The 27,630-nt window shown below is 54.4% G+C and overlaps 1 protein-coding gene across 1 annotated transcript; it reads left to right on the top strand.

Annotated features, from left to right (window-relative positions):
• The first annotated feature begins 382 nt into the window (after nt 1-382).
• PPIL2 (peptidylprolyl isomerase like 2) lies at nt 383-27,369 on the top strand. The gene is made up of 20 exons (XM_059409001.1): nt 383-519; nt 2,208-2,257; nt 3,463-3,508; nt 5,585-5,647; nt 6,620-6,671; nt 11,396-11,447; nt 15,213-15,304; nt 16,153-16,242; nt 17,083-17,158; nt 17,879-18,039; nt 19,241-19,316; nt 19,890-19,996; nt 20,453-20,542; nt 20,870-20,903; nt 21,493-21,610; nt 25,283-25,339; nt 25,705-25,777; nt 25,892-25,954; nt 26,044-26,183; nt 26,448-27,369. The coding sequence occupies exons 1-20, from the start codon at nt 488-490 to the stop codon at nt 26,542-26,544; spliced, it is 1,569 nt and encodes a 522-aa protein (XP_059264984.1). The 5' UTR covers nt 383-487; the 3' UTR covers nt 26,545-27,369.
• Nucleotides 27,370-27,630: the final 261 nt, after the last annotated feature.

The following is a 27,630-nucleotide window of genomic DNA, read 5'->3' as shown; positions in this document are numbered from 1 at the left end:
GAACGGGTACACAGCGAACGCGGACGTGCCTTTGGAGTTGTCTGCGGTGAAAGGAAACAGATGAGCCCGAGGCTGGTGGGACTTAAGGTGCCTGGCTGACTTAAAGACCTGAGAGCCCAGGTGAAACCAGGGCGCGCTTGAGCAGGAACGGCACGTAGCCAGAGCTGGATGGGAACGCGAAAGATCCAGAGAGAGGACCCCCAGCGCCTGAGAAAGTGGGGCCTCGAGATAGGTATCCTTTGCCTCACCATCACCTAAGCCTTATGGCGAATTCGGCCCAGGCACCCTAGAACCCGGCTGTACTTACTGGGCATGCGCACTCGGCAACAGGTGCCCCAGTTCCCTTAGGCACCGCGCCCGCTTCCGGGGCGGGTCCACGAGACCCGGAAGTAATTAGCTGGGCCGGGAAGTCGGAATTTGGATTGTTTGCCGTCGTTTCTCCGTACTCATTAGTCCTGGCACTGCCAGCGTCGCCGCTGCCGCCGCCATGGGGAAGCGACAGCATCAGAAGGACAAGATGTAAGTTGAGCCGGAGCGGAGCGGAGCCTCGCTCGGCCTCAGTGCCCGCCTGTCCCGCACTCCGCGCCGCCGTTCTTCCCTCTCTCAGAGCTGGTTCTCAGAGCGGCTCGTAAATGGCGCTTTGTCCCGGAAGCCTCTGCCCTTTCCTCAGGCGGGGAATTAACCCCCGTCCACCCCCCCGAGGTCTCTCGAGCTCCCGGTTCTAACACGCCGTTGGTGCCCTCTTCTGAGCGTGCCCTCCCACTGCCTTGGCGCTGGGCGAGCACGGGCCCCTCTGCACTCCCGAGCTCTGCTCCCGAATCAGCCGCTGCCTCTCCCGCACCTCCAGTCTCCCTGTATGCTTGTTCATCCGCCTATACTCATGTCCCGGAGTCTTGCAGTTTAAAACAAAACTAGTCGTGCCCCGTGCTCCCCTTCAGCTGCCACTGTGATTTGTTGGTTTTTTTCTCACAAGACGTGAAAGACTTGCGTCTGCTTGCTGCGTTCTGATGTCTTCTTGAAACTACTCCAGGCAGGCTTGACTCCCCAGCACTACTCCTGTCAGGATCCTAGTAACTTCTCTGTTGCTAAATCTAGTGATCACAGTTCTCATTTTGTTGGGCTTCTCAACAGCATGACACAGCTGACCACCTCATTCCTTCTGAACACCTTCTTTGGTATGTGGGACACCATAGGCTGTTGGTTTTACGTCTGCCTCAGTGGCGTCGCTATCCTCAGCCTCCTTTGCTGGATCCTCTTTCCTCTCCCAGACTTCATACATCCATGTCCTCCACGTTTTTTCTTCCCTTTGTGTTCTTTGTGATCTCCTCTCTTGCAGTAGTCAGCTGCTTACTCAACATTTCCAGCTGGAGGTCTGATAGACATCTCAAATTTAATGTGCTCCTCCTTCATCTCCCCTCTCTCAGTGGTCACACCGCCGTTGGGTTTCTTAGAAGTCTGGGAGTTAGCTTTGAGGCCTCTTTTCTGCGGCTCTCTCCTCCCCCTGTTCATCAGTAAATCCTTATGGCTCTTCCAAGAGCCACTTCTCACTCATCCAGCAACCGTCCCGTAGGAGTTTATGTGCACTCGTCCTTGAACCTTCGTAGTTGCCTTCTGATTGGTTTTCTGTTGCCTCTCTTGCTTGTCCCTCTCTACACAGGGTCCAGGGAAATGCTTTGAGGACTTATGTTAGTCATGCCAGGGCCTTACTCAAAACCCTCCAGCAGCTTTCCATACTGTTTAAAGCCAATCCTTAGCCCTTACCCGGCTTGTGGGGCCCTGCATGATCTGACCACCACCCTTCTTCATCTGCTCCTGGATGCCCCTGTGTGCTTTTCTTCAGCGACTTCACCCTATTCTGAAAACACAACAGCTTTTCCTATGTCAGGGCTTTTATATGTGATAAGCCTGCTTGGTCCCTCTATCTGGAAAGTTCTTCCCTCAGATCTTCACATGGTTAGCTCCTTTGCATCTTTAAGCCTTCTGTTAAATTCTGTTCATTTCCTTCAGAGGAGAGCAGGACTATTTGTATTTGCTTATTAGTTTGTGTATCTCTGTGTTCTGTTGCATTAACCACTTTGTGTCTGATACGTAGCAGGTGTTTTATAAGCATTTGTTGAATGAGTGAAACGATTCAGTCATCGGTTACTTCCAGAGACTGTCCTCTTTATAAAGGGTGTTGGTAGTAAGATTCTCTTTCTCTTCTTCAGGTACATTACCTGTGCTGAATACACTCACTTCTATGGCGGCAAGAAACCAGGTAAGGCATGAAATCCTTCTTTTTCCCTTGGTGTGGATGTGTGTGTATGGAGGGGTTTGTAATTAAGTAATAATGGTCTTCACTACACAGTGAGACTGTAAAAGTTAACAATGAACAAGAACACAGAAAGTGTAGCAGACAGATGGGTTGAGAACACAGATAATTCACAAAAAAACACTGAACACATGAGAAAATTAATCTCGGTGAGGGTATATATATCTATATATATTTTTGTGACAGCATGCCCGAGAGCAACTGCAGGTGGGGGGAGGGGCAGAGAGAGAGAGAGAGAGATTGACTCAAGCAGTCTCCATGCTGAGCACAGAGAGGACAAGGCCTTGATCTCATAACCCTGAGATCTCATGAGCCAAAATCAAGAGTTGGTTGCTTAGGGTCACCTGGGTGGCCTAGGGGGTTAAGGCTCTGCCTTTAGTTCAGGTCATGATCTCAGGGTCCTGGGTTTTAGCCCTGTATCACAATCTCTGCTCAGCAGGGAACCGCTTCCCTCTCTCTATGCCTATTTGTCTGCCTACTTTTGATCTCCCTCTCTGTCAAATAAATAAATAAAATCTGTAAAAAAAAAAAAAAGAGTCAGATGCTTAACTGACTGCCACCTAGACACCCTGGTGGTGATATTTTTTGACATAAATAAACATTCTTTTTTTCTGTTAATAAAGAATGATAATACTCAACTTTATCAAGGCTGCATTAAAAAGAGCACATTCTCATTAATTGCTGATGGGGGTAAAACCAGCACAGCCGTCTTGGAAAGCCAAGCCAAGCCCCACAGCAATGTTGTGGGAGAAACCCAACCTCAGTGGCTTATTGCTCTAAGTTCGTTCTTGATATACTCCATGTGTTCTACCTATTGAAAGGTTTTGTTTGTTTTTAAGATTTTATTTATTTTTTTGGAAGAGGGAACACAAACAGGGGGAGTGGGAGAGGGAGATGCAGGCTTCCTGCCAAGCAGGAAGCCCAAAGCGGGACTCAATCCCAGGACCCTGGGATCATGACCTGAGCCGAAGGCAGACACTTAATGACTGAGCCACCCAGGTGCCCCTATTGAAAGGTTTTTTAACCCATACTAGTGTTTGCACTAGATGATTAACATGAACTATTTCTTAACATGGGATTGCGTTGGTGGTAGGAACACATACATGAAGTTATTTATAGAATAAGCTTTCTTTTATTTTCATCTTAAACAGATATCCCACAAGCCAATTTTCGTCGTTTACCTTTTGATCACTGCAGGTAAGTGTTTCGAGTGTTAATCTGTCCCTCCTACTTATTTCCTGGTACTCGTTATTTGACAGTGAATCTGGTCCTTGGGGAGGCATATGTGGGTTCCGTCTGTATTCCCCCACCTAGATCTTCCTTGAACTGAGAGAAGGTGACCTAAGAGTGATAAGAATTAATACTTAACTTTATGCTCATTCTGTCTGTATGTTTATGCGTTGTTTCTTTTAGCTTCTTTCTTTCTAAGGTAAGTAGACTCTGTTGTTCAGCCTGTTTTACACTTGAGAGAGTCAGTATTTAAAAGTGGGAAGTCCCTCACCCTGGCACCACATCCAGAAAGTGATGCCACTGAGGCTTGAACCCAGTGGTCTGACTCCGGGCCCATGTCTTTTGTGCTTTTCTTTTAGTCCAGGGTCTAAGTAGTAACAGCAACAGTAGTAGTCATGATACTGTGAACCCCTTCCCCCTTCCCTGGGAACACAGGTTACTGTTGGGGATGGGGAGAGACCCAAATGTAGACACTCCCAGATGCTTCTTCCCGCCATGGTTGGTATGTGTATGAACAGAAGGTGGGTCTGCTGGAGAAGTGGGACTAGCATTAACGAACCCCAGACATTGGGGGTTGGGGAGATGGGCCACTTGGGCCTCAGTTTCCCCAAGCTCAAGCTGTGATCATCCCTGGTCTGGACACATGCATTGTGGGTGTGGGTGTATGTGTGTGTCTCGGTTTCTGATTCCATAGGTCATGATGGGCCTTGAGAACTGACAGAGCTCTCTTAGTGCTCTCAGATAGACACCACAGGGCAGTGAGCATGTAGGAAGGGCCAAGGGTGCAGCCACTCGGTCTGCCCTAGGAAGATCCCATGTTGCATTGAGTGAGGGCTTTTCTCTCCTCCTGGCACTTGCTCAGGGAGGGTCCACAAGTGAGACAGAGGCATCATTGGTTAGATTTCTCCCTACGGATATTTGTCATCAGTCTCCCAGGAATCTGGTCTCATTCAGAGTGTGCATGAATGGATTTTATGGAAATACTTTCATTCTTGGTTTCCAGTTCCTCCAAGAGATCTCTAAACTGTGTTTCATCCACTTTTTAAGTACCTTGGTTTCTGGGTAAAAATGCACTTTGAGAATAGGCCCTTTGATGCCCATTTTGGAGAAGATGCATGGAGCTTGCCGTCTGGAGCTTGCTTTGGTGTTGGACCCTGTTGTCATCAGCCCCCAGCAGCAGCAGGATCACCACTGGTTGGAGGTGGTGAGCTTGTTCCTTGAGGGCTTTCTGGAGCAGCATCTGGGGAGGTGACCCTATCATTGCCAGGCTCTCCAGGTCCTGGGGACTGACCTGTGCTGATCCAACTTAGAGATGACCAATTTACAAACAAGCCAGGTCAGCCGGGGCTCTTGATGGCTGGCGATGGAAACCCCGTGCAAGAGAAAAGGGTATTGGCTCAAGGAAGTTCACCAGGTATAATCTCCCTTCATATGTGGGTTCTGCTTTTTACCCTCTACGAGGTGGTAAATGGCTTGTGGCAGTCTGGGACTCTGCAGACCCATCTACCCCCATATCCGTGTATTAGAACTTACCCAGGGCCCCTAGGGCACTTGCCTGAGTCACATGCCTACCCCTTGGAAATGTGGGGGGGATTGTGTGCATACTCTAAGCAGGAGTGGGCCCAGCACCCCCAGACTAGGATAGGCCCACCACAGTCTCTTGGGATGAGAGAGGGCAGCTCTCAGTAGAAGAGTGTGGCCTGCCTGCTGTGTGAGGTTTTAGGGAGTGGATTCTAGTCCAAGGCTGCCTCCAGGAACTTGTTTTGGGCTCGAACATGTCAAATGACACAGCAGAGAGTGTGGGGAAAGAGAGGCTGCTGTTGCCCCAAGGTGCTCTCAGCACCTCTTGGGACCCTTGCCTTGTATTTATTGGTGTGTGCAGGGAGCTTCTGAGGGGCAGGGATGGGGGGTTCACCTCTGAACTGACACCCAGCCCTGGCTGGGCAGAGGATCCCTGGAATTGTTGGAGGGAAGAAGGAAGAAACAAAGGGAGAAGTCATGGGAGCCACTGTGTGACCTGGAGTGACTCTGCCCTTTTCTCAGTCTCTCTCTGCAGCCCTTCGCCTACCCAGTCTGCACCCCTGAAGGTGTCGTCTTCGACTTGCTGTGAGTTTTCCCTCGACTTTTGAGCTAACAAAGGGGGCGAGATTGTTGACACCCACTCAGGAAGGGGGTATGGAACCAGCTGTGGGGTTTGAGTCTTAGGCACTGCCAAGCCAGGCCACGCTGGGGTGTTGGCAGCCTCGGGAGTGTTGGGTGGCCTCTTGGGGACCCAGGAGACTTCCGGAGCTTCGGGGATGAGACCATAGTGTTGTTGTGACCCCTGAGCAGGCAGCCTTGCTGGCAGGCACTACTGTCCCTGCCTGGGGTAGCATTGACCTCTCCCCATCCATGGGAGGGGGCACCTAGGGTTCTAATTGGCCTACCTATACCTGTTTAGGAATGTTAACGAACTTGAATACTTTTCGATTTATGAAAGTAGAGCCATAATTGAGGTACACTTTCCCCATACTGTGTTTTGAAGCATGGTGTTTTATGTTCCAGCATAAACCAGCTTCTGTAAATTCTTCATGCTTCAGTCTCTATTTAGAAAATGTGGAAAATACTTCGAAGTTAAAGGAAAAATTTGCCATAATAAAACTATCTGGGATAACTATGGTCAACATTTATACCCTTCTTTTTCTGTGAGTTTATTTGTGGTACATGGTTGGGATAGTACTGCAAAGACAATTCTGAATCCATTTTTCACCCAGTTGTGTCATTCAGAATTCTCTGGAAGCCTGACTTTAGGTGCTGGCCCAGTATGTCACTGTGTGGACGTATCAACATTTACGTTTATCTTTTTTTGCTGCGTTGTGTTGTTTATCCATAACCACAATAAAAACACTGGATATACGTTGAAACCCATGTATCCAGAAACACTCCTCACTTCCTTGGTCAAGGCAAGGGGCTAGCAGAAGTGATGCGGAGCAAAGCCCATTCGCACCACTCACCTGGACGTGGCCCTGGTAGATGGTGGGCTCATCACCGGGCTGCACCTGGCCACCTGGCTGACATTCTCTCTTCTCTTCCCTTTAGTAATATCGTCCCTTGGCTTAAGAAGTATGGGACCAACCCCAGCAACGGTGAGGTAGGTGGCGGGGCATGAGTTTTTAAATAATGCCGATTGAACGCTGTCCTCTCGTCTGTCCTTTGTTCTGTGGTTTTTGTGTACACATGAGAGCGGTAGAGGACTGTGCGTGGGGCACCATGAGTGGGACTCTCCTCCCTTCTCTTGCCCACACTGTTCCTTTCTGGAAATGTTCCTTACATGTACATGCGTGTGTACAGATGTCCATTTTCTTTCCTTGGGTCCTGATGCAGTCCCACGCGTGAACCCCACTGTACCTTGCTTCCTCGCCTGTTGGGGTGATAGAGGTCTGAACATCAGTGTGTAGAACTGTTCCATGTCCTGTCATGGCTGCCCACGTCTTCTTGTGGGGCTGTTGTGGCATTTTGGAAGTCACCTGCTGTTACAGCAAACAGCCACCACCCTTTGCCCATCTCTGGACACATATATGGGGGTCCTCCCAGGACTACTGGGTCATGGGGAGGGTGTGTTTTCTGTTTCAGCAGCTACTGGCAAACTGTCCTCCAGAGAAGTGGCAAATGCCTGTTTTCCCATACCCTCAATAACCACAAGGATCAAGTTTTTAGAAATTTTCTTTGCCTCAGGGTGAGAACATTTAAAAAAACATTTTAAGATTTTACTTTTAAATAATCTCTACACCCAGTGCGGGCCTCTAACCTACAACCCTGAGATCAGAGTTGCATGCTCCACTGACTGAGCAAGCTAGGTGCCCCTTAATTTGTGTTTTTATCATGATTAAGGTTAAGCAGCTCCTTCTCTGTCACGCACACAGGCCCAGTGTCAGGAATTCTGTGCCACTCGGGAAAAGAACCCCAGAGCCAAGTTCCAGGGTAGTCACCTTTTCTGCCCCCCACTGTGGGCCTCCATCATAAACCTGTGGGGCTGCTGCCTTTCCCATACTCTGGTGGTCCCCTTACTTCTTGGGGCCCTCTTGTTCCCTTACACTGCGGCACAGGCCCATTTCTTCAGTTCCACAGCTGCAACAGGTAGGGCCTGGGAGCTATCAGCTGTGGGAAGTGGGGGCACTCCCCAGCAGGGAGCCGGGGATGGGGGGTGAGGGCCTTGGGGAAGGGTGTTGGAGCAGCACCGTTGAAGCTGAGACCCGGGGATGGTGGCAGATGGTCAGAGGCCATGTTAGGCAGGGCTTGAAGGCCCTGGGGGGGAGTTTGGGTTTGTTCTGGGGGCGCTGGAAGCTGGACAGGGTTTCATGCAGAAGCATGTTGTGATCTGGCCTGTGTCTTTGTTTTATTTCAAAGAGTTTATTGATAGAGAGCACACAAGCAGGCAGAGTGGCAGACAGAGAGAGGAGCCGGCTCCCTGCCGAGCAAAAGCCTGATTCAGGGCTCGATCCAAGGACCCTGAGATCATGACTTGAGCTGAAGGCAGAAGCCTAACCGACTAAGTCACCCAGGCGCCCCTGGCCTGCGTTTTGAAGGCTCACTTTGGCTGTGGTGTAGGAAACAGGACTACAGGGAGGCAAGGTGGAGGGTGGGAAAGCAGCCAGGGGGCTGTGCCCTTGTCTGTGCAGGAGGTGCTGTGTGAACTTGGACCAGGATGGAGGCTGAGGAGGGGGCACAGAGAGACTGGACCCATGGTTGTTGTTACAGATGGACCTGTGGGCCTTGTGGGGCTGTCACATGAGGGTCTCTGTTTCTCCGGGGCTGGGAGAGCCCAGTAGGAATCTTTTAGTGCAGTCCCATCTTGGGAGGACTGGGTCACTTACATCCTGTGCCAGAGGTGCCTGGGACAGGCAGGTGGAACTGGGCGATCCAGCCTCTGCTTGGTGTTCCAGGCCAGTGGGGCTCCAGCAGAAAGGTCTATCCCTTCGAAGTAGAACCCTGAGCAGCAGGAGGGATTTGGGTGCATGGAGTGGGGCAGGCAGTTGGGGTGGAGGTGGGATGAGGAGGGCCAGCAGGGAGGGTAGGGACTTCTGTGGGTCCTTGGAGGACAGTCAACACCAGGGGGAGGTGTTGGAGGCCGAGAGGTTTTTCACCTCATGAAATATGGCCTGTGTGAGGAGGAATAGCGGGCTGGGTGAGGCAGCCGGTTCTGGCATCATGGAGCGGAGAGCCGGCCAGAGCCAGGGGGTTGGAGCCCATCTGCTAAGATGAGGCCCTGCCCTGATGGGGAAGACAGCACCTGGCTGAGGCCTGGTCGGCTCTGTGACGGAGACCCTGGTGGCCATGCAGGGTGGAGGCCACCTTCAGGGAGGCCCAGGAGGACCTGGGTGCTGTGAGGCTTGAGTGGGAGGTTAGTGAGGGGGCGAGCAGTGTGAGCAGTGTCCTGGTCGCTAGCTTAGGACAGGTGAAAAGTCACTGGTTTATTACTTAGCTGAGGTCTTGTTACCTGATTCCTAGAGGCCCTTCTGTGCTGTCTGGGCTCCTCTGGCCCTTGTGACAGAGTGTAGGGTGCCCTTGGCCCCTCGGATCAGGTGGGTGGCTCACAGCGGTTTTTCCCTGCCCTTGGAAGAAAGGGGGTTAGACTGGGGGGGGTCGTGCTTTCTGGGCCCAGCCACCCAGAGCCTGTGGGGTTTTTTCTCAGATGGTTGAGGTGGTGCTTGCACCCTGGTCTCCGGAAGAAGAGCGCTCTCCTTCAGGTGTCTGCTGTGTTGTTCCTCACTTTTTGTCATTCAAAAGCATGACTAGGCAGTGTTTTCCTGTGAGGCTTTCTGCTGGGAAGCCCTTGTGGGCTTCCAGGGGCTTCCTGTGGGGTCTGTGCTGCCTGCCTGTGCCCCGTGATTGGCTTGTGCTCGGGGTTCATTGCCTTCCCTGACAAGAGTGTTACGTCTGCAGCAGACGAGGCTGCGGGGCTCGTCCATGGCCAAGGCTCCGTGCTCTGTGCTCCCAGTGGTGGCTTTCCGCCTCTACCCTACCCTTGGACTGCCTCAGGTCTTCTTGTCCCTGCTCATTGTCATGGCCTCGGTCTCATTCCCCATGGATATTGTCATTTGGTTGCATCGAGGGCACTTTTTTTTTTCAGGTTTTTTGCTTCATGGGTGCTCTTTAGGGCCCCAAAACTTGTAGCTGCTCTGGGCTCGGCCTCTGGCCAGGCCTAACGTGGCAGCTAAACCAAGGGCAGTTCACCAGGAACTGGCTTGGCCCATGTCACTTCCCGTGGACCCAGGAGGAGCATGTTGTGTGCAGGATCCTGTACCCAGGCTGCCTGGGCCTGAAGCAGGAGGGCTGTCTGATGGGAGCAGCCTGGGAGCGAGGACCCCGTTGCTGAATGCTCACTGCACTGGTGGTGGGGCGGGGGCAGTTGAGGGGCCACCGCAGGAATGAAACCAGCCGTGGAGGAGCGGGTGAGGGCTGGCCACTGCAGGAGGGCGAGGACATGGGGGCCTGGCCAGCATCTCCTCTGTGGCTTGGCTAGGCAGGGCTAGGCCAGGCCCGCACTGGAATGGCCAGGCGCCACCAGGATGTGGGCTCTCAGTTAGGTGCTCCTGGGCATGCAGCTTTCCCTCCCCCTTCTGGGGGTCTCTCTGCAGTCCCCTTCTCTTGTTCCAATCCAAGCCCCCGACCTCGGGGCAGCCTTTTCTTCTGGCTGCCTGGACCTTGTTTTATTGTAAAGTCGCTGATAGAAGAGGTAAACTGCAGATGGCGCAGGAAATTTGAAAACTGGAGGATCTCATCACAGTCACTCCGCATGTGGGGGTATTGATTCCTCCCCCACTCAACAAACTAGTCCTACTGCAGAACAGCAGGAGCACGCTCATGTACTCCGCAGCTAGGTGAAGAAGTAACATTTATTTATTTATTTTAAGATTTTATTTGTTTGTTTGACAGAGAGAGACATTGCGAGAGAGGGAACACAAGCAGGGAGAGCGGGAGAGGGAGAAGCAGGCTTCCCGCTGGGCAGGGAGCCTAATGCGGGGCTCCATCCCAGGACCCTGGGATCATGACCTGAGCCGAAGTCAGACACTTAACCAACTGAGTCACCCCAGGTGTCCCCATAACATTCTTTTTTTTTTTTTTTAAATTTTTATTTATTTTCTAAATTTCAGCATACCAGAATTCAGTTTATTATTATTATTTTCTAAGATCTTATTTATTTATTTGACAGAGAGAGAGAGATCACAAGTAGGTAGAGAGGTAGGCAGAGAGAGAAGGGGAAGCAGGCTCCCTACCGAGCAGAGAGCCTGATGCAGGTCTTGATCCCAGGACCCTGAGATCATGACCTGAGCTGAAAGCAGAGGTTTAACCCACAGAGCCACCCAGGTGCCCCCAGAATTCATTGTTTCTGTACCACACCCAGTGTTCCATGCAGTATGCCCTCCATAATACCCACCACCAGGCTCATCTAACCTCCCACGCCCTGCCCCTCCAAAACCCTCAGATTGTTTTTCAGAGTCCATAGTCTCTCATGGTAACATTCATTTTTAACTTCAGAAGTAGTCAGTACATCAGGGCTCATAATAAAAATGTGTCAGCATTTGAGAAGTATAAAACACACCTCCACTCTCGGCCTCTAGGCAGGGGTTGCCCTGTGAGCAGGTCAGTGTGCTGCTCAGAGGCTGGGGTTTCCGGAGCAGCCCCTCTTACCCATGTGACTATTGGGTCTCAGGGCCCTCCGGGCGGCCCCTGTGGCTCTCCTCTTGCCTGCTGCTGTGAGGGCTCTGCGTGCTCAGAGACCTTGCCCATCTCTCTGCCTCACCCATCCTCATAGGCCCTGCATTTCTTCACATCAGCCACTTGCTCCTTATTAATTATTAATTTTTCTTCCAGAAACTGGATGGGAGGTCCCTGATCAGGCTGAACTTTGCAAAGAACAAGGAAGGTGAGAGATCCCTTTTACAGCCATTTTATTTATTTTAAAAGATTTTATTTTATTTATTTGACAGACAGAGATCACAAGTAGGCAGAGACATAGGCAGAGAGGAGGAAGCAGGCCCCCTGCCGAGTAGAGAGCCCGATGTGGGGCTCGATCCCAGGACCCTGAGATCATGACCTGAGCCGAATTAACCCACTGAGCCACCCAGGCGCCCCCTTTTACAGCCATTTTAAAGACTGTGCTCGGACCCCAGTGCCCCTGCCTCTCACCATATTTTCTGCAGAATCCATCATTCCTGTCTGATCAAGCCGGACACTTAATTTTTCTTTTTCTTTTTCTTTTACTAAAAGATTTTATTTATGTATTTGTGTCTGTGTGAGAGTGAGCAACCGCACAAGCAGGGAGAGGGAGAGGCAGAGGGAGAAGCAGGCTCCATACCAAGCAAGGAGCCTGACATGGGGCTCGATCCCAGGACCCTGGGATCATCACCTGACCCAAATGCAGCTGCTTAACAGACTGAACCTCCCAGGCGCCCCTTAATTTTTCAAATATGTAAGGGCGCCTTGGCTGACTCAGTCAGTGGAGCACGCAGCTCTTGATCTCGTGGATGTGAGTTCAGGCCCCACCTTGGCAGTAAAGATTACTGAAAATAATAGAATGGTTGAAGTGGCAAAAGTTAAGTGTATTTTGCCCCAATTAAAAAAAAAAGATGTAACAATTTTTCCTTAAAGGTCCAGATGGTTTAAAGCTGGGGAGGGGAGAGAGGGTAAAATGTTGAGTTTGGGGCACTGCTTCCCACAACGGCAGTGGGGCCGTGAGGGTTGCGGATGGCCATTGTGTGGACATCTGGGCCCTGAGGGCATGGACCCTGTTTAGCTGCGACCCTGGTCTGCTCATTGCTGAGGCAGGAGCTGCTCAGAGGCCCAGGGCAGGTGGGGGTGGGGGAGTGTGTTGGGTTTGCTGGGGACTTCTTCTGCTGGGCTTCTTACCACTGGTTGTGAAGCCCCACGCTAGCCCAGGGATCCTGCTTTCCAGCTCTCCACACCCTCCACTGTTCTTGTCAGATACCAGAGCTGAGGTGCTTCCCCACGGGCTCCCACCTTGCTCTTGGCTCTTTGTGGGCCTGGCACAGTTCTTGCAGCCCGTGCAGGTGCTGTGGCTGAGGTTGTTGAGAGCGCTTAATGGGTGCGTGCATCCCGGGGAAGATGCTGGGGCCTGACACGCCCATCTTGCCCCAGAGCCTGGCCCACAGTAGGTGCCGGCTCACTGTAAATGAGGGTAGGCCTCGACAAAACTGGAGCAAGGCGCTTTGTGGATGGCCTGGGGACTCAGAGCTCCATGATGATAGATAAGCACTGCAGACCTCCTGCTCTGAGCTCTGAGGAGCTCGGAGATCCGCTGACTCAGAGGCCCACTGTGTGTCTCATTCAGCACATATTTACTGAGTGCCTGCCACGTGCAGAGAGCAAAACAGGCCACATCCCTCCTGGAGTAAAAGGAGCTTACATTACGGTGAGGGAGGAAACTGGACAATGGTTCACCATAGTGTGTCAGATGCTGCTTCTGCCAGCAACCAAAGATAGGGAGCGGGGAGGTGAGGGAGTCACAGCGAGACACACTGATGGGGTTTGTGTGGAAATCCGATGAGACAGGAGGTGTGAGGGGATGTGGGGATAAGCATTCCAGGCAGAGGGCACAGCTGGTGCAAAGGCCCTGAGGAGGCCTATATTGCTGGGACAGTGTGGGGGTAGAAGCAGGGGTCCAGGGTGGGGATGGTGCAGAGCAGTCGTGCAGGACACGGCACCCACAGGACTCCCAGCTGCCAGCCAGAGAGGAGAGATAAGATCTGACCATCCGAACATTCACCTGGTTTTATTGTTTTAACATTTTCGACCAGCCAGCACCTTTTTTTTACTTTCTTTTTTTTTTTTTTTTTTTTAAAGTAGGCTCAAGGGGCCCCTGGGTGGCTCTGTGGGTTGTCTCTGCCTTCAGCTCAGGTCATGATCTCAGGGTCCTGGGATTGAGCCCCACATCAGGCTCTCTACTCAGCAGGGAGCCTGCCCCCACCTCCCGCATGCCTCTCTGCCTGCTCGTGATCTCTCTTTGCCAAATAAATAAATAAAATCCTTTAAAAAAAAAAAAAAAAAAGTAGGCTCCATACCCAGCATGGAGCTCAATGCAGGGCTGGAACTCAGTACGAAGATCAAGACCTGAGCTGAGATCAAGAGTTGGATGCTTGGAGCACCTGGGTGGCTCAGTTGGTTAAGAATCTGTCTTTGGTTCAGGTCATGATCTCAGGGTCCTGGGATCAAGTCCCTCATTGGGCTCCCTGCCCTGCAGAGAGCCTGCTTTTCTCTCTCCCTGTGCCTGCCACTCTGCCTGCTTATGCTCTCTCTCTGTCAAATAAATGAATAAAATCTTTAAAAACAAAACAAAAAAAGAGTTGGATGTCTAACCGACTGAGCCACCTAGGTGCCCCTTTTGCTTTGTTGTTGTTTTTAAAGATGTATTTGAGAGCGAGTACGAGCACAGGCATGTACATGTGTATGAGGAGGGGGAGGGCAGAAGGAGAGGAGGAGAGAGAATCCTCAAGCAGACTCCACACTGAGCACGGAGCCTGCCATGGTGCTCAATTCAAGGACCCTGGTACCATGACCTGAGTCGAAGTCAAGAGTTGAACGCTTAACCAACTGAGCCACCCAGACCCCCTTTTGGCTTTGTTTTTATTTTATTTTATTTATTATTATTGTTTTTTTTAATATGTATTTATTTGAGAGAGAAAGAGAATGAGAGAGAGTGAGCAGGAGAGGGAGAAGGTCAGAGGGAGAAGCAGACCCCTTGCTGAGCAGGGATCCCGATACGGGACTCGATTCCGGGACTCCAGGATCATGACCTGAGCTGAAGGCAGTCACTCAACCAACTGAGCCACCTGGGCACCTCTTTGGCTTTGCTTTTAATTGGAAACTCCAGACAAATGAAAGTAGAATTAGTACGGTGATCCCTGCTCCGTAGCCATCACCCAGTTCAGTTCCTGTCCACTCAGAGCTGTGTGGTTTTATCTGTGCTCCCGTGTGACACCTCCTTAGGTAATTTTGAAGCAAATACCAGATACCATGTCATTTCATGCTTAAGTGCTTCAGTGTGTATGTCTAAACGATAAGGACTTAAAAAGTCATCATAGTACCATCATCACACCTAAACACTTAACAGGAATTCTTTAGTATCAGATATCCAGCCTGTGGTCAAAATTCTGGAATACTTTCATAATCTTTTTCTTCTAGTTTTCTAATCAAGATTTTTTAGAAGCCCACACAAATCTGTGTGCTTGCTTTGTCCTGAGTCTCAATCTGTAAATATCCTCCCCCCTTTTTCCGCAGTGTATTTGTTGGGACTTATTTGAACGGGCTTCATGGCTGCTTGGTGCAGAGCTGGCAAGGCAGGGGCAGGGAGGGCAGTGGGAGTTTGTTGCAACAACGCAGGCACGGGTACAGGGGGTTAGGGAATGTGGCAGGGTATGAGGTGGAGGAGGAGGAGACCAGGGTAGTGGCTGCTAGCAGCAGGCTGATGGCATAGACGCCTTCAATGATGGCCGTGTGGGGCTTGGGTTTTGTAGGACGATTAGGAGTTTCCCACTGGGATTGGAGCCGGGGACTTGAGCAGCTTACTGTCTGTGGGTCTCTGTTCTGGGCCTGCTGACACAGGGTTCTGTGTCCTCCCTTGCTCTGACCCTGGCCCTTTCTCCGACTGGTTTTTTATGTGCCTTCTTTCTAGGAAAGTACCACTGCCCAGTGCTGTTTACCGTGTTCACCAACAACACCCACATTGTAGCTGTCAGGACCACCGGCAATGTCTACACCTACGAGGTGGGTTCTTGGGAACCGTGTCACCTGTAGGCTCTTTAGGGGTGTGTCTCAGGGCAACCCTGGGCTGGTGCTGAGGTTGCCCCGGGCACCGTGGGCACAGCCTGTCTCTGTGGAGCCTGCATTCTGAGAGCCACTAGTGCAGTCAAGAAGAGGTTTGCCCTTCTGGTGGCCTCCAGACCTGAAACCTGTGGGTTGGTTTTGTACCCCAGGGGTCCGCCCCGCAGTCCTTGTCTTCATTGATCAGGCCCTGGGAGGGAACCTGTGCTCTGAGGGCAGGCCCAGGGCTGAGGGGAGCATTGAGCACCCACCGCCCCACCTCCTGCTGGAGTCCCCAGGAGGAGCAGACGCAGGCTGGTGGGCAGGTGGGGAGGGGAGGCCCCGATTTCCACCCCACAGGCTGCTGCTCCAGGTGGGCTGGCAGAGGGTACCACAGCAGTCGCCACGGCACCATGTTGCACGGAAGCCCTCTCTGAGCTGTTTTCCCACCTGTCCCTGGCTGTGGGCAGGGTCTGGGTGGCCAGTGCTGCCCTAGAGGCTCTGAGGGTCACTGCTGCCCACAGAGCACAGATTTGGCTTGAGGGACTTGGTAGAGCTGCAAGGCTGGCCTTGTAGAGCCCGTTTGCTGATGTCTGCTGTGTGTCGCGCGAGTGTCCTTCCGTGAGCCTTGCTGAGATGGCGGATTCTAGTCTCTGCGGCTCAGCTGGCTCCACCCTCTGGGGTGAGGGGGTACACGGTCGTGCCATCCTTTCCCTCCCCCCTGGAATGGCACTGGCACCTGGGTGACCTCCTGGCTCCCAGGGCCAGGGTTGGGGCAGGCACCCTAACAGCGGGCTCCCTCCTGGCTGCAGGCAGTGGAACAGTTAAATATCAAGGCCAAGAACTTCCGAGACCTGCTGACGGACGAGCCCTTCTCTCGGCAGGACATCATCACCCTTCAGGTGGGCATCCCCTTGCCACTGCTCTTCTGAGGGTGGACCCCGATGCCCTCTGCCAACCCCACCTCCCTGCACAGGCTCTGGGCATGCCTGGTTGTGGTTTCCCAGCTGCCCCCCACTGCTGGCAGTGCCCCCAGCTCCAGCACCCCTGCTCTCTATCTGCCTGGGCCTTTGCACGGCCGCTTCTGTCTGGCTCTCACATCTCTCCTTCCGATCCCTGTCCTTGCCATGCCAGGGTATCTTATCTCTGCCCCCAAAGCCATCTCCATATCCAGAGAGGACGGGCTGGTATGTGTTCTACTCCAGTGTTGAGCATAGGACGTGCCTCTAGGTGTCAGCCCTGAGCGGGCTCCTGAAAGACCTGGACTTAGAAACTCTGGGGGTGGCCTCGTGGGCCATTCCCATCCTTACTTACCCCATCCTTATCAGAGGTCCACGCATGCTCCCTCCCACGGGGTGGGCCCGAGGTGCTGCGGGCTCTGTGTCTGGCAGCTGGGCTGAAGGGAGTGTGGTGAGGGGGTGTGTGTGTGTGGGAGGCCTAAGTTGGCTGCCTCACGTCTGCCCTCACCCCCCAGATGAACGTCCATCCATGCTCATCGGCCGTATGCTGGGGAGAACGGGACACAGTATGCCAGTGTCTGTCCACCACCCCCCGCCCACCCCTGCTCTTGGCCCTGTTTTGGCAGAGCCCGCTCCTGACCGCAGGTGCCCTCCATTCCCTGCTTGACACCCCAGATCTCCATGGTGCCCCTCCCTCTCTCTTTCCGGGCCTATGCCCCTGGGGCCGCCCGGCTGTCCTTTGTAGCCCGGCTCACTCTGCTGCACATGTTCTTTTTGCTTCAGGATCCCACCAATTTGGACAAATTCAACGTCTCTGATTTCTTTCATGTGAAGAATAACATGAAGATGACAGATCCTGGTAAGTATAAGCACAGCTGGCTTTGGTGCCAGGGGTTTGGGTGAAATAGGTCCATGCCTTCTGGGTAAAGCCCTCCCCTTGCTGGGGGTGGGAACATCCAGGAATCTTGCTTGAGCCCAGACTGGCCGATGCTCCCTTCTGTGCCGACCTTGGCACGACCGCACTCACCCACACCTGTCCATGGGGGGCATGATGTGGGAAGTCCCAGCTGGGGCCCATATGCTTGGTGCCCACAGCCACATATGGTGGAGGACTGGGCCCCACCTCCTCCCCACTCAGGACTCTGCCTCAGGCCCCCTGAGTGCATGTCCTCTCCCAAGTCCTCCCCTTGCTCCTTAGAAATTGTCTCTGTTCCCACTTCAGGGACAGGTCATGAGTGCAGGCTGCTGGGTCCCTCTGGCACGGAGGCAGGTCCTGGGAGGGTAAGGGGTGACTGTGGCCAGGGCGTGGCTAGGGACAGAGTCCAGAGTAGACCACAGTGGAAACCGCCTGCGGGTGGGCTATCTTGCCACCCTTACGAGCTGTTGTTCACACTCTTCCCCGTCCCCCTCCCCTGTGTCGTGGCCCCCAGGAGTCACTGTGTGGGGGCTCGGCTTACTTGCCTGCATCCTGTTCTGGGCTTCTGCTGTTGTAGCTGGCTCTGGCCTCTTGTCCCTGTCGCGCCTGTCTGGGGACATCACTGGGGGATCGTCTGAGCAGGGTCACTGTGCTGTTTTGTAGATGAAGAAAAGGCCAAACAGGACCCATCTTATTATTTGAAAAATACGAACGCCGAGACCCGTGAGACGCTGCAGGAGCTCTACAAGGAATTCAAAGGGGACGAGGTCCTGGCGGCCACCATGAAGGTCCCCGAGAAGAAGAAAGTGGACAAGCTGAATGCTGTGAGTAGGCAGAGGGCTACATAGCTGCCAGCGCAGCCGGCCTGCCTATCTCAGCTCCTCAGAGAGGTCCTGGGGGAAGGGGCTCGTGGGGGCCCTGGGATACCTTTGGAGGGTGGTGGCTGGGACCCCTCAGAGCCCAGCTGCCCCTTGGGGGCCCAGAGGCGGCCTGCACTGAGGCTGGGCCTCAGGAGGCTGGAGGTGGCTGGTGCATATGCTGGGGGCCCACGGGGTTTGTGTCTCACGCTGGCCCAAGCTCGGCAGCCTGGAGCGGATAGGCTGGGTGGACCTCTGCCTGCTTACCATGTGGCGCTGCAGCCTCAGGACAGCAGGGACGGGACAGCCCCTGGGATGCAGTCACTGCCCTGCAGAGCAGATCACTTGTTGCCCAGAGGAAGCCCAGGGAGAGACTGCAGGGGTGTTTCGGGGGACCATGGTGCTGAGGGGAGGGGACAGCTGGTGCCCACCGCCTGGGCCTCTGCCTGGGTGTCATGTTTGCTTTTCATGATACCCACTTTTGGCTCCAAGGCCCCCAGTTGGCAGTGATGGTGACAGGATTTGTGCCCTAGCCTGTCAGGCCCCAAAGCTGCTTGTTCTTTTGTTCAGGCAGGGCTCCAGGGGATGGGGGAGGGAGGGCTCTGAGGCTCCCTCAGAGGATTATCCTGGAAAACTCACAAGAGAGAAGTTTGTTGTTCACAATCCCATGTCTCTAAAACAGCAGTGCTTAGCATTTTGGTGTACTTCATTCTGACGGGGAGAAATACCTTTTTTTTCCTCTTCTCTGTCTCTGATAAAAATATTTTTAACATATTGGGGCTTATTTTTCCCTGATTGAAAAAGCAGTGTATTTACTCTAGGAAATTGAAACCTTTGAAAAGAAACTAGCGTCCCTCATACTGTGAACCCCAGCAGTGACTGGTTCCTAGTTCTGTCCAGGGTTTCAGTTACCATGAGAGCCTTGGCCACCTGGGTCTCAGCCTCCTGGCTGGTCAGGGCCCTCTGTCGCACATGCCCCCGGTCAGTCCCCTCACTCCCTGAGCCTTTAGAGAAAGAGCCAGGCCGCCCAAAAGTCCCCGCTGGGCTCTGTGGGAGGCCGCCAGGGATGGCTTCTTGGAGGAAGGGCACTGAGGGGCCCCGAGAGGTGGGATCCTGGCCTTCCAGCTTCCCGGGACACTGCTCATGGGCCACCTCGTTTTCTCTGCAGGCACACTATTCCACCGGGAAGGTCAGCGCCTCCTTTACCTCCACTGCCATGGTTCCGGAGACCACGCACGAAGCAGGTAGCTGCCCTTGCATGTCCGTCCCCAGCAGGCTGCCTCACAGCGGCCAAGGGCGGGCATCCTGCCCCTGCACCCTGCGACATGCCATCGTGCCTGGCCTTCATGGGTGCTTAGGCAGCTCTGGTGTGGTTAGGCTCCGGTGTGGTTAGGCAGCGACAGGCCTTTTCTGAAAGTGTGTGTGTGTGTCTGGGGGGGCAGAGGCTGCAGTGGGGGCCCAGCCGGGGGGTAGGAGGTCCTCCTTCCACCCACCAGGGCTGTCCTGTCTTGGGCTCCAGCCTACACCCCACCTTGACACTGGCCCTATGCCTCTTCCTCTCGTGTTTTCGGCCTACCTGGCCCCCACTGTCCCCTTCCTATCCAGTGACATCCCATTCCAGGCTTTTCCAGGCTCTCCCACCTTACCTGCCGAGCCCTGCCGTGTCCCCCGGCCCCTGGACCCACCCTGTCCTGTGGCTTGGGCACCGTGAGCCCGTGCTTGGCCAGGGCCCATCCTTGGGCTCCCCCCAGACCTGGTATGGGTAGGGGTTGTTGCCCCAGCCGGAGGGCAGCACAGACTCAGGCCTTGGTTTGCAGCCGCCATTGATGAGGACGTGCTGCGCTACCAGTTTGTGAAGAAGAAGGGCTATGTGCGCCTGCACACCAACAAGGGTGACCTCAATCTGGAGCTGCACTGCGACATGGTGCGTGTGGCCGTCCCCACCAGAGTCCGCACGCCTGCCCAGCTTTTCAGTCCGTAGTCACACCTGTATGCGCTTGTGGGAGAACGAATGTTCCACCCGCCCCCTAGAAGGCCCAGTGCCCACACTCCCCTCCCCAGAAGGGACCCTGGGAGCTGCGCATGGTGCTTCCTGGGCCTGTGTTCTGGATGGGGCATGCATACCCATCCCACAGAAGGGGTCAGGCTCCACACATGCACACCCCCCTGCCCCCCCCACTTGCTCAGGTGTCTCTTGGTGGCCCTCACTCAGGGTCATGGCAGATGTACGTGTCCTGTCATTCAGCCTCACGGTGCTGCTTTACCGGGTCTGGCCTGGGCAGCTGACCAGCCCCCCTGCCTGATCCGGGCCCTGGGTGGTGCTTGTGATCCTCCCATGGTCTGCTCCTCGCCTCACGGAGGCATCTGGGCTATTGTGTAGACGCCGAAGACCTGTGAAAACTTTATCAAGCTCTGCAAGAAGCAGTACTACGATGGGACCATCTTCCACAGGTCCATCCGGAACTTTGTGGTGAGTGACGGGGATCTGCGCTGGCCGCAGACCTGCGCCCCCGTGGGGGCCATAGGGCTCCTGGCCGGGGCGAGGGCTGTGGGGACTGCTGAGAGTCGTACCTGTGAGCCCCTTCTCCCCGGGCGGGGAGCATGCAGACTGACCCCTGTGAGTCCCCAGCCGGGCTGTGCTGGGCTCGTGCAGAGAGCTGGCCCAGGAGGGCTGTGTCCTCACCAGGCACTCAGTCGCCCTCAGGCCTGCCAGGCAGGTGGGGAGCAAGTGGAGGGCTGGCGGGGACTTCAGGCTCCCAGGGCAGAGTTTGCTGACTGGCCTTGCTTCCTCTCACAGATCCAGGGGGGTGACCCCACCGGCACCGGCACAGGTAGGCACCGGTGCGCGGGCTTCCTCAGCAGCTCTGGCTGCTCTGTAGGCCTTGCGGTGGGGTGTGTGGGGGGGGGGGAGTTGGGTGGGGGCTGTGCCGCCAAGAGAGTTCCAGATGTGGATTCTGATAGGACAGCCACTAGCCTGAGGGGTGACCTTAGGTGCATCCCTTGGTTTGTTTTTTGTTTTTTGGTTTTTTTTGAGATGGTTGCACAGCCTGGATGGGCTGGAGAGGCCATGCGGTGCCTTCTGGCTGCTCTGGAGCCTCCTCTGGGTCCATCGGCTCCAAGGGCCCAGGCAGTGTCCTCACCCAGTGTGGTGTGAGTGGGCATGACCTGTAGCTCTCACCCTGTCCTCCTTGTCCTAGGGGTCCAGCCCCATGCAGGGCTCTGAGGGGCCTGGGGGCTAGTAGTGGGGAGGTCCGTGGGGAGATGGTGATGAGGTTCCCTCAGAGCAGGGCTGCCCCCTGGAGTACTCAGCAGGGCCCCTCGGGACTCAGCGCACATCTGTGGAACTGGGCTGCATCCACTGGTCACACTTGGCCAGGATCCAGGCATTGCTGCTGCTAGCCTTGCCCCTTCCTCCCACAGGCGGGGAGTCTTACTGGGGAAAACCCTTCAAAGACGAGTTCCGGCCCAACCTCTCGCACACGGGCCGGGGCATCCTCAGCATGGCCAACTCAGGGCCCAACGCCAACAAGTCTCAGTTGTGAGTCACTGGGCACCTGTGGGTGGGTCCTCTCTCTCAGCTTTGCCCTCCAGGGCGTGCTCCACCCGAATCCTGCCCAGAAAGTAGGCAGCGCCCTGGAGGAGAGGACCCCCATCCCCCCAACCCCACCCCTGTGTTTGTGCATGCATCCATGAAGGATTAAGCCTGGGTGGTTGCTCAGAGGCCCAAGGGAGGCTGTGGGAGGGGGTAGCCCAGGACATGGAGTGCTGGAAGTCTGGGCCTGGGTGGCCCTGTGTCCTGATGGAAAGGTAGGAGGTGAGGGCCCCACAGGAGTGAGTGTGGGGAGGGGAGTAGCCAGACCCAGCCTGGGAGGGGCAGGAGTGGAGGCAAGACAGTTTTCCAGAGGAGCCTCACGCCATGGAGTGGGCAGGACAGGGGAGATCTGTCTGTGCAACATGGGGCCCGGTGACCGGTGATGGTGGCATCGGCAGTCGGGGGGCGGCGGTGGGGCAGCGGTGGGGGGGGGTTCCTGCACATTTGATGGGATTCCCCTGCAGCACCGTACCGTTGGGTGGAATGGGGGTGCCCCGCCAACCAGAGTTTCTCTTGATCTGTCTGTCCTTCGCTCTCTGGGAGCTGTAGTTCACCTGACTTCCATTATTTCCGATTTTTAAAACTTCTTTGGTTTCTGCTTGTCAAGAAACCTGGAATGGGCTTCCTGCTTCTTCTTTTGTTTCTCCTTGTTCTTTGTCAACTCTTTCCTCTTTGCTCACTTTTTTTGAGGAGGTTTGTATTTTTCTTCAGAGCTTTTTAGATTAGGCATCTGTTTTCCAGATACTTTTTCCAGGTATTCCCAGTTGGAAAAATCGTCCATAGTATTTTAAAATATACAGTATATATTCTGAGCCACCCAGGTGCCCCTTATTTGGTATTTTAAAATCAAAATTCTTTTCCAGTTCAGTTGCTCATATAAAGTCTATTTTGGGGAGCACCTGGGTGGCTCAGTAGGTTAAGCATCTGTGTTCAGCACAGGTCATGATCCAGGGTCCTGGGATCGAGTTCTGTGTCAGGCTGCCTACTCAGTGGGGAGCCTGCTTCTCTCTCCCTGCCTCTCCCTTGCTTGTGTGCCCTAACACTCTCTCTCAAATAGATAAAATCTTTTTTAAAAAAAGTTGATTTTATATCTAACTACTTTATTCAAATAGTTTATTAAGAGTGTCCTGGGTTTGGGGCACCTGGGTGGCTCAGTCAGTTAAGTGCCTGCCTTTGCCTCAGGTCATGATCCTAGGGTCCTGGGATCAAATCCCATATAGGGCTCCCTGCTCATCAGGGAACCTGCTTCTCCTGCCTGTTTCTGTCCCTGCTTGTGTGCACTCACTCATTCTCTCTCTCTCTCTCTGACAAATAAAATCTTAAAAAAAAAAAAAAAAAAAAGCGTCCTGGGTTTCCTAGATATTCAGCATTTATCAGCTCAAGGTGTTGTTGCTCTTCCGGCGGGGACACTAGTTCCCTCACGGTCGGGCCTGTAAGGAGAGTACGTGGGCGTCCTGCTCTCAGGTTCCGTGCTGTTTTGCCATCTGATCAAATTTGTTGCCGGCCCGACTCTTTGGGAGAGGCTGTGTTTCCAGTGGCTTTTCTCTTAGCATCTGTTACTACGATCAGACCGTTTTCTTTTCCTTCTGGAATCTGTGGACAGAAGCGTTGGGTTGACCAGCCTGGCTTTTCACTGTTTTGTCCTGGAAGGCAGCTGGGCTGGTCGGGCCTGAGGCCCAGCGTGAACCGCCTGGGGTGGGTTTAGCTCACTTCCGGTCTGCTTGGTGAGGTAACATGCCAGGGACAGCTTTTGCGGATCTTTCACACTGACTCCTCAGTTCGGGTTCTGCTTTGAGGGCCATCTGGGTCGCTGCTGTTGTGCCAGAATGGAACTGGTCCGTCTCTAGATTTCCAGACTTCTGCGGCATCTCCCTTCCTGTCCGTCACTGTGTCTGCATTCCCGCTCTCCTTAATGGTTTACGGAAGGCTTTCCTGTTTTTATTTTATGCGATTTCCTTCTGTTTCCATCTTCACTGGCTTCTTCTTCCCGTTTCTCTCCTCTCCCAGGCTCCCATCTCGCTTGCCACCACCGCAGACGTCCGAGGCTGTGCATGCCTACGGCTCGTGTTTCCTTCGCTGTCTTCTTAGGTCATATAACGAATTGTAGACTTGACTTCCTTTCTGGTATATCTTTGTTTGCCCTGTCATTGCTTTTCTTTCCTCCTTTTTCCTTCAGGACTATTTCATTCCCTTTTAAGCTTCCTGACCTGTCTTAGCAACGCATGGCCAAGAGACCCACTTGATGGCCAGAGCTCAGGTCTGCACAGTTGTGGGTGTCTGTGGAGACTGTCCTGCTGGCCGCGTCTGGTCAGGCCTGGTCGGGTCTGAAGGGGTGTTGACCCCAGTGGAATGGGCTTCAGCTTCTGTCCCTTGCTTGACTCTGTGTGCTGTGGGCTGTCGGGGATGTGGGTAACATGGTGTCCCAGGAGGGCTCTCCGGCCCAAACCGGTTGCTCTTCCAGAGACCCTGCCCCAGAAGGCTTCTCTCCCAGCTCTTCTTGGGCCTCTTCTTCCATGCTTTTACCTGGAGCGTTCCAGATTCTTGAGGTTTTAGGGGTGTCTTTTTAATGGCACACACCTAGATTTGGGGTTATTTTAATTCAAACTGACAGTCGTAGGCGTGTACTTAACTTTCTAGTCAGTATCTGTATTTTCTATTATCTTAATTTGTACTTCCTGGTTACCCCCCCCCCTTTTTTTTAAAGATTTTATTTATTTGACAGAGACAGAGACAGCGAGAGAGGGAACACAAGCGGGGGCAGAGGCAGAGGGAGAAGCAGGCTTCCCGCTGAGCAGGGAGCCCGATGTGGGGCTTGATCCCATGACCTTGGGATCATGACCTGAGCCAAAGGCAGATGCTTAACTGACTGAGCGAGCCACCCAGGCATGCGTAGTTTCCCCTTTTTAAAAATACTTTTCATTTCTTCCTTTTCTCTTTCACCTGATTTGGAAGTTATGTGTCACTTTTGGCTTTAAGTAGATTTATTTAAAGTCTGCACTTACCACTTAATCTCTCTCCCTCCCTCGCAGACAAACCCTGCCTGTGCCATCCCCCCAGCCCAGCCAGCTCACATGTTCTTATAGTTGGATATTTAAGTTTCACTCATTTTTACACCAAATTAGATTTGAAAATTTACTAGGTCAGCATTTATGGGTGTTTACCCACATTCCTCAGGGTCTCTGCTTCCTTTCCTGCCCGTCTCCTCTCTTCCAGTTCAGAGTCCGTGCATCTTCACGTGCTGTCACAGTGGGATGGTCTCTGGTGTCCAGTCTCCCTTCCCCCCACCTCAGACCCCTCCCAGCAGCCTCTGCCTGCAGGCTCTGGCAGTGTCTGTCCACCAGAAGTTGGCTGCAGCCTGATCTGGTGGCAGAGCCTCCCCTGGCCTTGCCCAGGCCTTCTCCTGGGGAACCGGGGTTCCGGTCCCCTCAGTGGCCTTGCCTGACGGCCTGCCCCAACCAGGTATATGTGTGGGGTCCACGCATACAAGTGAAGCACCAGCTTCTCAGAGCTGCTTTTGGGGGACAGGGATGCCTAGTGGGTGCCCAGAAACCTTGGGGGCCAAGCAGGCTGGGTGGGGAAGCTCACAGGCTCTTCTAATTTCCCCTCCTCCTCACCCAGCTTTATCACCTTTCGATCCTGTGCGTACCTGGACAAGAAGCACACCATCTTTGGGCGGTAAGAGGTTGGGGGTGCTGGTGTGGGAGGGCTCCTTTCTCAGTGGGACCCTCTCACTGCCTTTCCCCATGCCCGGCTCAGTGCTCATTTGGTCTCACAACCACCATCACTGCTGAGGTCACAGCCTTTTCTGTTAGCCAGGGGATGGCTGGCTCTGTGGACCTCCTGGCTGAGGGGAGGGCCACTCCAGCCCCTTCTGGCCAGCTGCCCTGTCCAAACTTGCCCCCCCCTTGGTTCCACTCCCCAGGCCACGCCCCCATCCATGTGGCCCTTCTCAGGCCCATCCTCTGCCCCTCTTGCCATGCTTTTGGGGGGGTATCCTTCCCTGGGGCACATTCAGAGGTACCCTTGTTCCTTGGCTACAGGGTTGTTGGGGGCTTTGACACGCTGACAGCCATGGAGAACGTGGAGAGTGACCCCAAAACCGACCGCCCTAAGGTACATGCCAAGGGAGACTGGGGGAACTGCTGCCCAGGATGGGCACGGGGCAGGCGGGTTTGGAGGGGCCTGCCGCCTCCCACCGCCCACTCACTTGTCTCCCTCTGTTGCTAGGAGGAGATCCGCATCGACTCCACCACCGTGTTTGTGGACCCCTACGAGGAGGCCGATGCTCAGGTGAGGAGGACACCTGGACGGCGGGAGGCTGCAGGAACCCCACCCAGCCTGTGGGGCTCCAAGCCAGCTGTTGCCCTGCTCCGTCCCAGATTGCTGAGGAACGGAAGAAGACACAGCTCGAGGAGGCGGCCCCAGAAAGCGCTATAAAAACTCAGCAGCCCAAGGCGGGGAGCCAAGGCCCCCAGACGTACCGCCAGGGGGTGGGCAAATACATCAACCCAGCAGCCACGTGAGTGCAATGAGGGTGCTCGTCCCATTTGCGGGGCTTCCCAGCGCCCATGGTTAGAGCCCACCCGTGGCGAGAGAACCAGACAATGGCGGGGAGCAGGTGCCGTGGGGGCCACTGTGTAGGCTGGAGCTCAAGGACTCGGGGTTGGGGGGGGAATATGTGACTGCGCGACCTCACACTGAGCAGGCGCTGTGGGTGTGCATGGGCTCCCAGCGCGGGGGACTCATCTACACCCAGCAGCTCAAGCACTTCCCCTCTTCCCAGGAAACGGGCAGCAGAGGAAGAGCCTTCAACCAGCACAGCTGTCCCTGCAGCCAAGAAAAAGCCCAGCCGAGGCTTTGGGGACTTCAGCTCCTGGTAGCAGCAGGTCTGCCCCTCTGGAGCCCTAGAGGGACTCAGGGCTGGGGACCTGTATCCACACCACGGAGGTCTCCGCCTTTCTGACTACAGCTCACTAAAGCTCTTGCTTGTTGCAGGAGTCCCCTTTCTTGGCCCTCGGAGTCCACAGGCCTTCCCCGCCTTCACTTGGTACAGTGGCCCGACCCTCTTCCCAGGCCGGGGCCAAGCCCAAATGATATCTCAGACCACCAGGCGTGGGCTGTGGCCCTTAGGCCCACCTGCACAGTGGGCCTGGGTGGGGGAAGAAGGCAGAGGCTGTGCCTTCCTCCCCGGCCCCATTTTTGTCGTCTCCCTTGGGTACTGTATGCTCAGCGTTAGCACCTGGGACCTCGTTAGAAACACAGGCTGGCAGAGCCCGACCTCCTCGCCTGAGGCCGTGGGGAGGACAGCTCCTGGGTGCTGCCACAGACTAGGGAGCTCCTGTTGCCTGTGGCTTGAGGACCCTTGACCAGAGCCTTGACCCGAGTTCCTAAAAACTCTCCTGCTGCCTTTTGCCTGGACTAGCTGAGGCCTGCCCCACCCCCCACCGCCGCCGCCCCCGCAAGGACTCTGGACGGTCATAGCCATGTTCCCCCGTGGGCCTGCTCTGGCCCCCCTGCCTCAGGATGGGAAGAAGAGCCCATGGGAGCAGCTGCCCCCACGCACCCCCCGCCCTTAGGGCCTGACTTTGGGCTCAAACATTTGACTCCTCACTCCAGCACTATGGCTTTCAGACCAGCCTCACCATTGTTTCTGGATTTAAAAATCCCTTCTCTTTATTTTTCTATAAATGTCAAAAAATCCTTTACATTTGCTTGTCTGCCCTTTGTTTTCTGTTTCTTCTGTAGCCTGTCCCCATGTGGCTTCCCTGCTCCTGACCTTGACAACACTACCTCAGCTTTCCCAGAGTGCCTCTGCAGAAGCGTGGGACAGCTATACACCTCCTCACACCCACTCCTGAGGCCTGTCGTCCTCATGTTGGCACGGGCCACGACCCCCTCCAGCTTGTCACACTGCAAACCTCACTTAACGCTCTGTCCTTGGTGGTTCTTTCCCTCACCCAAACCTC

This window comes from Mustela nigripes, chromosome 8 (genome assembly GCF_022355385.1).
Source record: "Mustela nigripes isolate SB6536 chromosome 8, MUSNIG.SB6536, whole genome shotgun sequence".
Taxonomy (NCBI): Eukaryota; Metazoa; Chordata; class Mammalia; order Carnivora; family Mustelidae; genus Mustela; species Mustela nigripes.
This window is presented reverse-complemented; position numbering and strand designations above follow the sequence as displayed.